At 42.5% G+C, this 13,565-nt stretch overlaps 1 protein-coding gene across 4 annotated transcripts in view; it reads left to right on the forward strand.

The window, feature by feature from the left end:
* The first annotated feature begins 1,847 nt into the window (after positions 1-1,847).
* The window catches only part of LOC130596426 (transmembrane protein 263-like), a 196,685-nt gene continuing 184,967 nt past the window's right edge, over positions 1,848-13,565 (forward strand). The window contains exons 1-2 of one of the 4 annotated variants that reach the window (XM_057404008.1): positions 1,848-2,036; positions 12,083-12,173. In XM_057404008.1, coding sequence (XP_057259991.1) covers positions 1,863-2,036; positions 12,083-12,173 — 265 coding nt within the window. In that variant the 5' untranslated portion in view covers positions 1,848-1,862. Of the gene's footprint in view, positions 2,037-2,855; positions 2,988-12,082; positions 12,174-13,565 lie in introns of those variants that run through there. The other 3 variants (XM_057404010.1, XM_057404011.1, XM_057404012.1) reach the window with 3 other exon arrangements.

Raw genomic sequence — 13,565 nt, forward strand, 5'->3', positions numbered from 1 at the left:
CAGAACCTGTGGCCCCATGGAGAGAGGAGCCCACACTGGAGCAGTTCATGAAGAACTGCAGCCCATGGGAAGGACTCACACTGGAGAAGTCCATGGAGGACTGTCTCCAGTGGGAGGAACCCCACGCTGGAGCAGGACAAGAGCATGAGGAATCCTCCACCTTAGGAAGGAGCAGCAGAGACAACTGTGATGAACTGACCACAGCCCCATTCCCCACAGCTTTGCACCACTAGAGAGGAGGAGGTACAGAATCTGTGAGTGAAGCTAAGGCCAGGAAGAAGGGAGTGTGTGTGTGGGAAAGGTGTTTTTAAGATTTAGATTTATTTCTCATTATCCTACTCTGATTTGATGAGGAAATTAGTTTATCAAAGTTGGGTCTGGTTTGCCTGTGACAGTAATCAGTGAATGATCTCTTCCTGTCCTTATCTTGACCCACAAGCCTTTCATTGTATATTCTCTCCCCAATCCAGCTGAGGAGGGGAGTGATCGAGCAGCTCTAGTGGGTACCAGGGCCAACTCGCCACACCAAAATTTCCTATTTAACTGAAAAATGAAAATTAGCCCTGGGGTACCACTCTACCTCTGCTCTCCGAGGTGGTTCTGCAGATTGGAAAAAAACAATATGGAACAGCAAAAAAATGAACTGCTTTTCCTCCACTGTGCACTGAGTGAAGGTGCTTCTAGCCTTTAAGCTGCCACATTTTTCCTTTTATGGTTTCTGATTAAACAGGGTCTACTGTACTGAAGAACGACTTAGAAGATACATGACAATACGATTCATGAAGATATGATACATGAAGAACGATTTAGAAGACATACACGACTGCCAAGGGCATATCCTTTAGAGAAGTCATTGCAAAGTTTCTAAGTAAAGGGGTGAAAAAAGGGGAATAAAAGCAATCTTTCCTCTTTTGGATTTAAACACTTGCCAACTAGTAGTTAGGTTCTCAACGTAATGTATTAACTCAATATTCACCTGTGGAACACTACTAAATCAGAGAAAACTGAACTCTCATCCCCACCATTTGCTTAATGTTGTTTTATCTCCCAGCTCAAGGTATCATTACTTCAAACTACCCTTCCTTTTGTTTTGTTTTGTCTGGCTTCACTCATTGAATCAAACCATTTGCTAGCAGGTGTGTGATTGTGCCCCATGGTAGCTTTAAAGCAATACATGAGAACACAAGCCAAAGCTTTTCCACACTGGCAGAGGGTGCCCAGAGAAGCTGTGGCTTCCCCATCCCTGGCAGTGCTCAAGGCCAGGTTGGACGGGGCTTGGAGCAACCTGCTCTAGTGGAAGGTGTCCCTGCCCGTGGCAGGGGTTTAGAACTGGATGAGCTTTGATGTCCCTTCCAAACCAGACCATTCTATGATGTCTTTGCCACCCAAGAGCAGACCCTGATGTGAAGCACCGTGTGCAGCCCCGTCCTGCAGGGCTGGAGACCTGGTATGTTGGTTGAGAATAGTATGAGCTAAAGGCCAGAAAGCCCTAATTCCTCCCAAGACCTCAGCTCTTGACCAGAATTAATGAAACAACAAGCAGCACACACCAACGACAGAGCCCTGAGAACAAACTCCTCAACTTGGCCAAACACCACCTCCTTGCCTGGCCATGGCTGGGTCTTATCTCCCTTTGCTGCACTCCCATCAGGCATATAACGGGAAACTGAGGTGGCTAGCGCGTTACAATTTGTAAAGCACTTCAACATCAAACGCCAGGAAGAGTTTGTCACTAAAGCGTGCCTGGCGCTGCTGCTCAGCTCCGAACCCCTCAGAACTACCACAGCAACGGCCCGCGGCAGCGACCCCCAACAAGATGGCGGCCCCTGACCCCCGCGCTTCCTCTTCCGGCCGGGGTTGCCATGGCGCTGCCCCCCCTCGGCCCACCCCCTCCTCTCGCCGCTGTGTGTTTACACCGGGCAGGAGGACCCGGAGCATCCGCGCCTGGGGGACACGGGGACGCAGCTGACGGCCGCCCGCCCGCCCTCCATCCATCCATCCCTGCCGGGCGGTGCTCCGGGAGGCGCGGCATGAAGGTGATGCTGGCGGCAGGGGAGTCCCGCCGGGCGGGGTTCGGCTGGGCCGCGGCGGGTACCGGTAGCTGTGGGGGGAAGAGGGGTAGGGGCCGGGCCCTCGGTAAGCATTAGCTTGAGATGGTCGCCGTTCGCTCTCGTAATAAAGTGTAACTTCCAGAAGCTTCTGACTTCGCGGAGGATGTGGTGCTGCTTCTCGGAGCCGTCGCCTGAGGGAGATTTACCCCCTTCTCTCCATTACAGCCCGGTTGTTGCCTGCGGCGCTGTGAGGGGAGCCGGGGGAGGCTGCCCGGCCCGCTCCCCCTCTGGGCTTGTGTCTCTGCAGGGAAATAGCCCTACTTTCCTCATGCTTCTTCCCTCACGGCTGTACTCGTGTAGGCAGTTCAATGGCCCCAAGCAGCCGTGGGGTTTGGTGCTGCTGGTATGCTCCTGGGAGCAGTTAGCGCTGGTGCTCACCTGTGCTGCTTCTCTCACAGGCCCTTTCGGTAGTGTGGAGGAGACCATGGACTTTCTCCTTAGTTTGCTGTGGAAAACTATCAGGGTAGAAGTGGGCTGACCCATGCTGGCAGGCAGCTTTGGTGCTGTGGGAGAGGTGGATGCTAAGGCTGGCTGGGTTATAACTGTAATAATAATATACTGGCTCTTAGCTGAGAGGTTGTCTCCATTTGTGTTGGTTAGCAGTCAGCAGTGCTGTGGTATTGTTTTGCTTCCCATTGTTTTCTGTCCTGTCTCTTTAATTCGCAGGTGCATGACTTCTGAAACGGGTCCCTCACGTTAATCAGTTTGAAACGCAAGGCACCCCAGGCATTCCTTGTCTCCTGAATTTGTCAGCTAGATTGTAAGCTCTCTGAGGTAGAAAACTGTATGTTTCGATGGTCTGTGTATGGTCTATGATCTGTCACTATCCTGATGGAGAAATTTGGCTCAGGCCTTCCTCCAAGCCTCTCGAGTCAAGTAAGTATGTGTTCGCAGTTCCCCAGCCGGTGCAGGTTTTGGGTTCTGGGCACTATACGTGTTGGTTACGCAGGGTGACAATTGTCTCTATGCACGAGGGGCCCTCAACTATCAGTGTCTGCACAGCTGACATGGAAGAAAAGGGACAGTTTCCGACTGCGTTAAATAAATCTATATAAAACGAATGTTTCCTTCTGTGCAGTGTTATTGTTTTGTTTTGCATTTGTTCAAAGCCTGACAGTAAGGAGTAATTTCATTTTTCTTCCTCTCTGAATGGTTGTTAGTTCTGATAGTGTGGGATAACAAAAAATATGCATGATACAGCTGTTGGTAAACAGTGCTGTGGCTCTGGGTGAGTTGTTGACTTATACTGCAAAACAAAAACCTCAGAGTGCTGGCTGAACAGCACATCCAGCTTGAGGCCAAAGCCGAAAAGATTTCCTGCAGCTCCTGTTTTATTGCATGCAGAGTAAACAGCTGATTTTTCTTGCTATGCCCGTTACTTCCACTGAATTCCTCTTTTGCCCCATTAGAGTGGGGAAAGCTTGTGGCTATTTTAGATGGGCTTATTCAAAATACACGAAGGTGTGAATGGAGTCATGTTCTGATTGCAAGGAAAATGTGTGTGTTTGTGTGGGGAGAGTATTTTTTTCCTTTAAGCAATCATTTATCAGGTATAAACACTGTGTAGAGCTTTTCAGTATAAAATGATTCACAGCTTCCTTTTTTTAAGCTCATTGCAGCTGCATGATGTAAAGTCTTAAGCTGGGGTGGCGGAATAATTAAATTTTTAATTAACAAGTGGCATGCATCAAAAGTGCCGTGTTTTACCCCTTAAAAGGGGGAGGAAAGAAGAAGTGAGGCAGAAAAAGGGGTGTCTGTCTGGTGTGGGAAATGGGAATCCCTATTATGGACCTGATCCAAATAGTTCAGTGTGAGTTGAAAATAAGTCTGCTTATTGTTGTTGCTCATTGCAGGGAACACATCAGAACCAAGCTTCTTTGAAAAGTCATCTTACCTATTTCTCCCCTAATTATTATTAATCCTTGGGAAATACATTTGACTTTGTATATTTTAGCAGTATGGGTTTGGAGCCTTTCTCATTGATGCTGGCTAGCAGGTTGCTGAGAAAGCAGAGCTGTCAAAGTAAAACAAGTTAATGCTACTGTGCATATGATGGCCTGCCTACTAGGCAAAGGAAGAAGCAGGTGAAGAGACCCATCAGGGGAGTTCTGCTGTGGCAGTGATCCTTTCAGGATCCTTCACTAATGCCTGATTGTTGCTGAGGAAGCTGAAGCTTGATGTATCTATCTTATTTTTAAGTCAGTCAAATAACTTAAGTATCCTGTTTAAAAGATGGGCTGAAATAAAGCAGCATGGCAAAGTTGTGCTTTAAAGCTTGAGGGACTGAAACTGGGTTGGATTTGAGGCAGTATCTATGTGTACTTTGCTTCTGTTACCAGCTCTTTCAAGCAATGGTGGTGCTGAAAGATGGTATTTCTGGGCCTTTTTAGGCTATGCAAAATACAAAACTTATTTCCTGCACTGTAGGACAAAAATGAGAAGCAGTCAGCTTGCAAGTGGACCATCTCCATGTGTAGGAATAAATGGTACATTTTTAATACACCAAGAGCATTTGCTTTCCTTCAACGGCAGGTCCTCTGATTGTAAGAGAATACGCCTTTTCAGGCTGCGTTAGGGGCCTGAATGACAGGTCTATCAGGTGGGAAGGACAGTTACTCATTAGGGAAGTGGAGAATTGTGAGGAGATGACCAACTCCCCTCCAGTCCATCACAGTATCAGCTACCAATTACTGTCCCACAATACAGCCTGTTTCCAGTGGCAAAACACTGATTGATGTCTCTGGGCTTGGGGAGCACTGGAGAATGTGCCCTGGATAGCAGAACCTCTCCATGCCCTACCTTCAACTGGTGAATGAATTGGAGCATTAAGGTAGTCGCCTGATGGCTACCGGGAATGGTTGCTGCTTCAGTGACTGTAACACTGCTCCTGTCACTGCTCTAACTTAAATCCAAAATCAAAGGAATGAAAAGCATTGAGAGTCAGGTTATATTGAAGCACTTGTTTGGGGGAGCAAGCTCAAGATGTGATTCACTTAAGTAGCTTCTCCCCTTTTTTATTGAATTTAAGTGATTGTCTAAAGTATACTGAGAGTTTGTGCTTTGGCATGTGATCACATTTGTGTTACATACTTTGGGATAGGACAGGTGTCAAAAATGTGACATTTTGCTTTGAGAAACAGCTATATTTAAGAGAACAAACATGAATTTACTGCTTATAGTTCTGTTTGTCTTACTGCTTGTGATACTTGATACTGGCAGATGGATCCCAGAGATCAGATAAAAGCATGAAGATGAAGCATCTGAAGTTATGGAAAGCCTGAGTGAATACTTCTCTTGCTTGCGTTTACAGACAGCTCTGTTCCTGAAGGATGAAGGATGTCATGGTTTATCCTCTCAAAATTTGATGTATATGTAACTTCTTTTTTATGCTGTTTAGCAGGGCACTTGACAGTTGAAATGAAAAGTATTTGGGTGGGAAAGGAACAGCTTATAAAAAAGGAGACAAAAGGTATTGCTTCTATGGAGTATATAGTAAATTCATTATAGGAAGCAGGAGGAGGGTGAATGTCAGATATGGAGTAAAAGGGAACATGGACTGTATAATCTGTAGATAATTCTGACTTGACTGTTTGCCTATCATTGGTCACATCTGGTTTTCTTTGTTGGTGAACTTACAAACTTTCTGGTGGTTTTCTTTTCCCAGCATTGCAGCTGAATTTCAGAGGGATGGCAAAAGGTTATGTGCCTTCAAAGTTCTGGGAAGGTACATGTTTACATTGGTCAGGGCAGTAGCCAAGCTCTTAAGCAGTTTCTTCAACATAAGTTGATGCTGGCTGTACCTGTTGAAGTCACAGAAGTTGTTTGTGTTAGCAAATCTTACAATCTGAATGCTTCTGCAGAGCTTCCTAAGGTCTGGTGCAATTCTTGGGCTTCCTTTCAATCTAAAAAGAAGATCATCTGTGAGGGAAGGACGATGAAAATCATCACCTTGCAGGTCCTTAAAAGTAAGAGGCAGCCATTACCAAAAGCTATTGCTGCCAGAATTAATTTTTACTTTTAAGTTGTGTTGCTTGCATTCGTAATGGTGGTTTTCTCTATCTGATGGTTGTTTAGTTGCTGAGTGAAATAAGTCTGGTTGGAATCTTGGATGGCGCAGGTTGTGATATTTTTCGCACTTAGCCTGGAAACACATGAGATCTCTGTGAAGCTTGAAATAAAAGGGGTGTTCTTGCTGGCAGGGCTTCTGGCTGTCAAGTTTAAGGCATACAGACTAAGGTGTAAAACTGGAGAGCTTGATAGTACCAGAAGATGCAGTGTTAGTTCCGTAGAGTATATAAATATTTTATGTGAAAGTTTTTCCTTTAAAACATTAAAACAGTAAATGCATAGAACAGTATGTAATCCCAATCTAAAATATCTCTGATCTCAGTTCAGAACTCCTTTGTAAGGAAGGAAATACTTAGCTATCTAGCCATCAAAAAAATCAGTTTAAAATTGGTGTGATAGATAGATCATATTATGATCTCCCAGCTAATTCAGAAGTGCTTGATGTTTTGCAGACAATTTGTTTAGCAATTCCTAATAAAATAAGGAAACAGAAGTTAGTTCTGGATTGAAGAACATATTCTTCCCACTGAAATTGCCTGAATCAGTGAATGCCAGTTACCAATATGCTTTAATTGGTATTTCTGAGATGACGTTATTGGTAATTAGTTGCTTTCGAATTGGTTTGCTTTGACCAGGGTCATGCTTTGGTCCTGCATCATTCCATGTCATACTTCTCTCTGTTTCAGAGCCTGCTGGGTATTTCTGTAAAGGCTGTTTTCACTGTGTGTTGTCTTGCCCCCAAATTCAGCATTTGCTAATGTGCGAGTTATTCCGTGCAATTACACTTTGCCTTCATGTAACTTGTTCTCTTCCAAACAAATGCAATTCAGCACAGTCAGATTTTGAATATAAGCAGTGTTCAGGACAAGGCATATCCTTCCTTGTGGAGACAGTAGTTTAAACTAGAATTGACAGCAGCTTACGCAGCCTCTTTTGGGGTAACTTTCCAGCCTTTGCACTGCTGCATGGCATCCTTTTGAGAACTACAGTGGTTAATCTGATGGAAGTGAGAAGTGTTCCGTTTGGGCCAGGTCAGTACATGATCAATTGAAGTGTTGCTGGTTTGTTGTTTGTAAAAAGTCTTTCTGTGCTAACACTGATGTAGGTAAAATTCAGATGGAAAATGAATGGTTGATCAAGACAAAATGCAATACAACAATTAGTTCAAGATCCAGAACTGTCTAAGATGCCACTGAGCAGAATGTATTGGCTTTTTGCTATAGAAATGGCATTTCATGCTCCCTATAAAACGTGAATGGAAGAAGTGTAGACCAGACTGTTTACTGGCTTGCTGAATGGGGAATAGGTTGTGGTGTCATTAGTGTTGCTGAAAAGTTATTTATGCCAAGTAAACTCTAATTGGGATTACTCATAGTAAAGTGGTTTTCTTGCTGTAGAAATAGGATTTTGACTCTTCTGCTGAGAACAACAGAACTCGATTTGAACTTTGCAACATTAAAACTTGCTCTTGTTGCCACTCTCCTACAGGATTGTTGTCAAGACAAAATCAGGTGGTGTTAAAATTGTAGCCTCCCTGGTGTGTTTTTCCAAATGCAGAGAAGAGCAAGTAATCTTACCAACTTTTCTAGTTCTTTCTTGCAGTGTACTTTGAACAAAGGGCTGTAATTTTACGCTACTGTCATGCTCAGCATATCTATTTCTGTGCTTTCCTTTAGTGTTCTAGGGGATTTATAACTGCAACTTTAATTCCCTTTGGGCTGAAACCTGGCACAGAAGCTCTCATTACGAGCGAACCTTGTTTTGCAAAATCAAAAGCAAAGCATCCATCAAGAGCCTTCCTTAAGCCTACAGGGCATTGGGGGGGGGGGGGAGGGGGGAATGTTTATTGTTGCAGATCAATTTTTTTACCTCTACAGGAAAAATCCAGCTGGCTTTGGAAACCTGTAACTTGTGGGTGTGCAATCAATAGTGATGGCAGATTCAAGTGGAACACTATTAGGTTTAGAAAACTTTAACTGAAGGTCTAAATTCCCCAATACACTGAAAATTCATTACTTAAGTAAAAGCTGCAGCTGCAACCTGCCTACCAAAGGTACAGTGGTAGTTTAAAAGTTGGCTCCTACTGTTCGAGAGTGGTTGGCTGAGCAGTAGCGTATGAGGAGGTGGTTGGGTTGTTCTGTGCTTCTGGAGTTAAGTACCTGTAAGCTCTCAGCTCCCTAGAAAAGGGAGTAATCCTATTGAACTGTCTACCCAGTCTCTGCTTGTTTAAGATCTTCTTATGCTTAAAAAAACCAATGAAAACAACAACAAAAACCCAAAGCAACATCAAAACCACCCCTGCTGCCCTCCCAAAGACAGCCCACCAAACTTCCTGAGCAAACCAACGAGCCAAAAAGCCCTCACCAAACCCCAATCCTCTTGTTTTCTGTAGGAATTGAGGCTTTTTGTAATTGTGTCGAAGCCAAAAGGACATTCTGAGCCGCAAAGAGCTTTCACATAGAGAAGATGGAGTAATTTAATTTGATTAATCTTGAAATATCAAAAATAAGTTCTGAGGAACTTCATAACAATGCTTGGATAGGAGAGATCCCAAATTAACAGTTATTAATGATGTCATTGTAGGAAGGCCTGATGAAGGTCAGCTTCATTATTACTGGATCTGATAAGCCTTTTGACATCTGCACACATTCAGCCCAGTCATAAGATCACAGAACCATGTAATGGTTCTGTTTGGAAAGGACCTTAAAGATCATCCAGTTCCAAGCCCCTGCAGTGGGCAGGAAGATGTATGATTTCTCAGCCATTTGGAGGAATTGAACCTGGGATGAGAAGAGCTGGGTTTTTTGTGGTTTTAGGAAGGGGCAAAGTATGTAAATGTATAGGAAACTCTGATTTTTAGTCTTGTGGGCATGCAATAAACATTCTTTAAACATAATGCAAAAATAGGCAGTGCTTTCATGAAGATAACTTAAAAATACCAGTGTAGTTTCCCAAAGCACTTAACAGACTGCCCTATACTTGGGGATTACTTGTTTCTTCCCACAGACCCACTAATTCTTGTAATCCTTTAGGGGTGCATCTATCCTTTGCAGTTATCAGTTGAGATGTAGTTGATACTATATGAAAAGGGTGTTGGATCTGTCTTGGGAAAGCTTTCAGGTGAAATCAGAGATGTAGAGGGGTGAAGCCTGTGCTGCCACTAATTCTCTGCTAAATTACCTTATTGGAGTTGTGCCTACCTAGAATACCAGGTCTGAACCTCAGTGTCAGGCAGGATGGAGGATGTGTGATTTAGGTCGGCAGTTGAAGATTTTGCGTAGAGTGAACTAGATCTGACCTTGTGGGCTCTTTAAAGAGAGACTTTGAGGAATGAGGCAGTTTTGAATAGTGAAAGAAGTGAGATTCTAGGCACAAGTCCAGAATGGAAATGAATGTGAAGACAAATGTCAGAAAGGAAAAACTGGAGTAAAGTGTTCAGGAGCAAGAATGGAAATACAGAGATTTAGGTCAGGAAATAAATACTGTTTTCACTTGAAAATGCACAGGGAAAGTGGTAGCTAAAGCTGCAGGCTTTAGAATGATTTCTAAAGGGTACTCATAGAGCTCCAACACTGAACTGCTGCTGATGTCATGACAGTGGGCTTGACATTCCTCTACCTTCTATTCTGCATGGGGGAAATGATTACTAATAAAATTCAGTATAATGGAAAGGAGTACTCATTTGGTGGGTTTTCTTTTGGGTTTGCTTATGTGAGGAATATATATATATATTTAAGAATACTGTCTATATAGGGATTGAGTAGGTATGGCAAGAAGGAAAAGGATGGTAAGATACATGCTTCTCCTTGGTTGTGAACAGCAGTTAAGTGTCTTTTTACTAGTAGTCATAACTGAAGGGAACTTGAAGTAATTTGTCCCAAGCTCATTCAATTCCAGTAATAACTTTTCACAGGATGGATTCTTTATTTATCTTTGATTTCCATTCTCCCCCTCTCCCTTTTGTTAGCATTTTTTTGGGGTTTTATTTTTTGCTATCTGTTAGCCTAATGAATTAGTTCAGTGAGCTGTTAGTCGATAGACCCTATTTTGGTTTAAGATTATATACCATAATCAATGTAATGCTGAATACAAAAGTAGAGTCTTAAAGGCTTCAAAGTGGTTGTGATGGTGCAGGGTAGGGTTGGTTTTACGTTGTTTTGAGTTGGTCTGCAAGGACTTTTTAGAAACCTGTGCCATTTGCAGTGTTGACATACCTGTTGGGGCATTTGCAGTGACAGTCTCATGTCGCTGTTGACTTATGTGTGAAATGGCCTGATAAGGGTTGTATGGTGCTGGGATTGCCCTGAATGATGTGGGGGTTTTGTGTACTTAATACTCTACTAAGACTGAGGTGCTTTTATGATCATGCTGAAATAGGTATAGGCTGCTTTTATGATCATGCTGAAATAATTATTTTATACAGATGTGGTGACAAGTGCAGCTCATGATTTAAGTGTCATAAATGTAACTCGGTATCTTTTGGAAAATAGCGACCCTCGCTGGATAGGCATCTTCTTTATCATGCATGGATTTATCACAGCACTTGTAAAATATGTAGTCTTTTAAATATAGTGAAAACATGAGCATATCACTGAAGTTCTGGTCAGTTATTGTATCCCATGGAAAAGCATGAGGGGTAGTCTGAAACACTTGTAGGGGATTTGTCAATGCTTGTTTAGTTCAGTAGTGCAGTCCTCTATCCATAAATCCATAGCCTTCCGTGAAACAGTGTAAAGCAGCAAACAAATACTAATTTACTGGGTCACAGCAGCCCATAATACTTGAGTTAAACCACACTGTAAGGTCAGTAGTCATAGAGCATGGTCAGAAGACAAGATAATATGTTCCTCAGGCAATTTAGATCTTGCTTTAAAATATAACATAAAAATTGCCACTAAATCTTAGTAGTGCTCACAGTCAGAAACTCATCGATTGCTGAAAGGAATTGTATGATGTACTTGCTTGTGAGAGCAGGGACCATCTCTGAAGAGCCAAGAGGTTTTTCTTAGTTGTATGTTCCTAGGCTCCGTGCCATAACCTGGCTATTCCTGTGGTAAGACCTGTTTAAATCTGTGCTTCTCCAATGGCTCTAGTGAGAAATGGAACCACATTCCCAATTAAAAAGGCTATATAAACCCTAAATAATTGAAAGAATATTATACAGTTAATAATCTACTGATGTTTCTGAACTGTTGGAACATCTTCCTGCATCCTAAATGCTTCTAGAGGGAGCATCAAAGCAAAGCAACATCTGTGTGCATTACTTCTGCCATGGCTGCAACTCAAGAGGCTTATTATGGAATTGCTGCACACTGCATGGCTGCTTGCCTGCAAGCCAGTCACTTACACTGTTGTGTGCATCCCATTCCTCAGTTTGTATGTCAAGGATCCTTAGGAATGAAAAACCCAAGTATAACTGATGCTTCATTCTGTTGAGACCAACAACTTTAACTATAATTTAGTTCTAAATCCTCTTAAAAGACAATTTCCAGAATCTAGTCTTGGTAAGGCAAAGATGGGATTTTTTCCCTTTAAATTCCAAGTGATGATAATTCTTGCTGTGTGTGGTAAATGGGGATTTGAATTTATTATTGTAATAATTGTGTGTGTTAGAAATAGTAATTTAGAAATTATGCTTCACTGTTCAGTTACTGGTTTTTAGTCTGCTCAGACCCTTGTAATTTTGTTTCCTAGCTTGAAGATTCCTTTGGGTTTTTAATTCCCCCATTCCTAAGTATTTCAACTGCAAACATATCTCCCAGTAGCTTGCTTTCTCATCAGCTAAAGTGAGCTCCTTGTGTCCTTACTGTCTGGCATATTATCTAATCCTGTAATTATCTCTGTGGTACCTTTCTGAACTTCCTCCAGTTTACCTCCTCTTGCTCTTCTGTTCTGTTTTGCAGGGACCTAGCTTAGAGACACAGATGGTGGAAGATGAAACTGAGACAACAAGTGAAGAATTGCCTCCTCATCTGCGGGAAGAGCCTCCTGAAGGTACAGTGCTAGCAGTCAGTATAAACTCTTTACATTAAATTGGGATAAATGTTCTGACCAAGGAAGTCTTATTTGTCTACCTGACTTGAGAGCCTACATTTATCTGTTTTCTGAGGGGGATAAAGCTTCGTCAGTGCTGGCAGCTGAGCCAACCTCCAAGCCAGAGGTCTAGCCAGCTCCTGGGCCTACTTCTATATTCAGAGAAAGCTGCACCCACGGAGGTGGGCACATTGTTCTGCATCCTCTTTAACAATATGGTTTCTGATTAAAATTGTCCTGCTTGATCATCCTGTCTGTAGTCTTAGGAATAAAATGCCTCCTCTACTGTGTTGTTTGTGATATTTTGAGCCTTCATTAGGAAAGACTTCCTAAGCAGTCATCTATTCTCTCCTTACCTTGCTCCGTAGCATCCTGCTGTTGAAATTGTCCCCAGCAGAGACTTGTCAAAGTAAGGTGTTCTAGTGATTTTGCTCCTTTCCGCTGTCTCTCTTGGAAGCCAGTTTAGCCATCTGAAGAGGAGGTAGTGAGATGCTGTCAGTCAGCAGGAGGCTCAAAAATGGCAATTTTAATTAAAAACCTTGTTTGCAATGACATGCCCTAGATTTTGACAGGGAATGGAATTTTCCCACTGTGTAAATGTTGCAGACATTGTATATGTGCAACAAAACAGGCGTTGCTTCCTTTTGAATAGAAGCTGCTAACATTGCTGCAAGCGATGATATGTTTTAAGCTTTATCTCCAGTTCAGTGCCTTTTAAAACACAATCACTCATAATCATCATGAATAGCTTAAACAGCCCAGAGAGTGCTGAGTTTCTTGTTGGCAACTTAGTGTTAAAATACCATGACATGTCTTTGGGAAACGTAAGTGTGCTTTATATTTTCTCTTTAAAAGAGTAAGATGCCAATGCAGCATTTATACTGTCAGCTGTTCTTAAAGGGAATATGAACCAAGTAGATGGTTTTAGGAGTTTGCTGCTCCATCCCTTCTTGTTGAGCATTCCATTATAGTTTTCTCATTAAGTAGCAATTTCTTGTTGTGCCATTTCATATGCTCTTGTGTTGGCAATTACAGTATATAGAGGTAAGTGAAAGGCAGGTCAATTTTCGCAACTCCTATAAAGCCAGAGGAGGTAAATTTGAAAGATGTTGTGATTTATATATATGTGTGTATATATATATATATACACAGAGGATATAATCTTTCTTTTGTTACCCCCTTTTCTTTGTAAGTAATGCGAAGTCAGCATGTAATGACAGAATTGTTGAAGTAAGAATTCTGGTCACTAGCCTGAACTGATGATTACATGAGCCTAGAGACCATATCCTGGAACGTAAAACACAGGAGTTGTTTTGTATCATCAGTTTATCAGGAATAGTCTTAGATTTTTGG

Source organism: Pezoporus wallicus, unplaced genomic scaffold, assembly GCF_028554395.1.
Source record: "Pezoporus wallicus isolate ANWC-B61680 ecotype Strahan unplaced genomic scaffold, APGP_CSIRO_Pwel_v1 contig_8673, whole genome shotgun sequence".
Taxonomy (NCBI): domain Eukaryota; kingdom Metazoa; phylum Chordata; class Aves; order Psittaciformes; family Psittacidae; genus Pezoporus; species Pezoporus wallicus.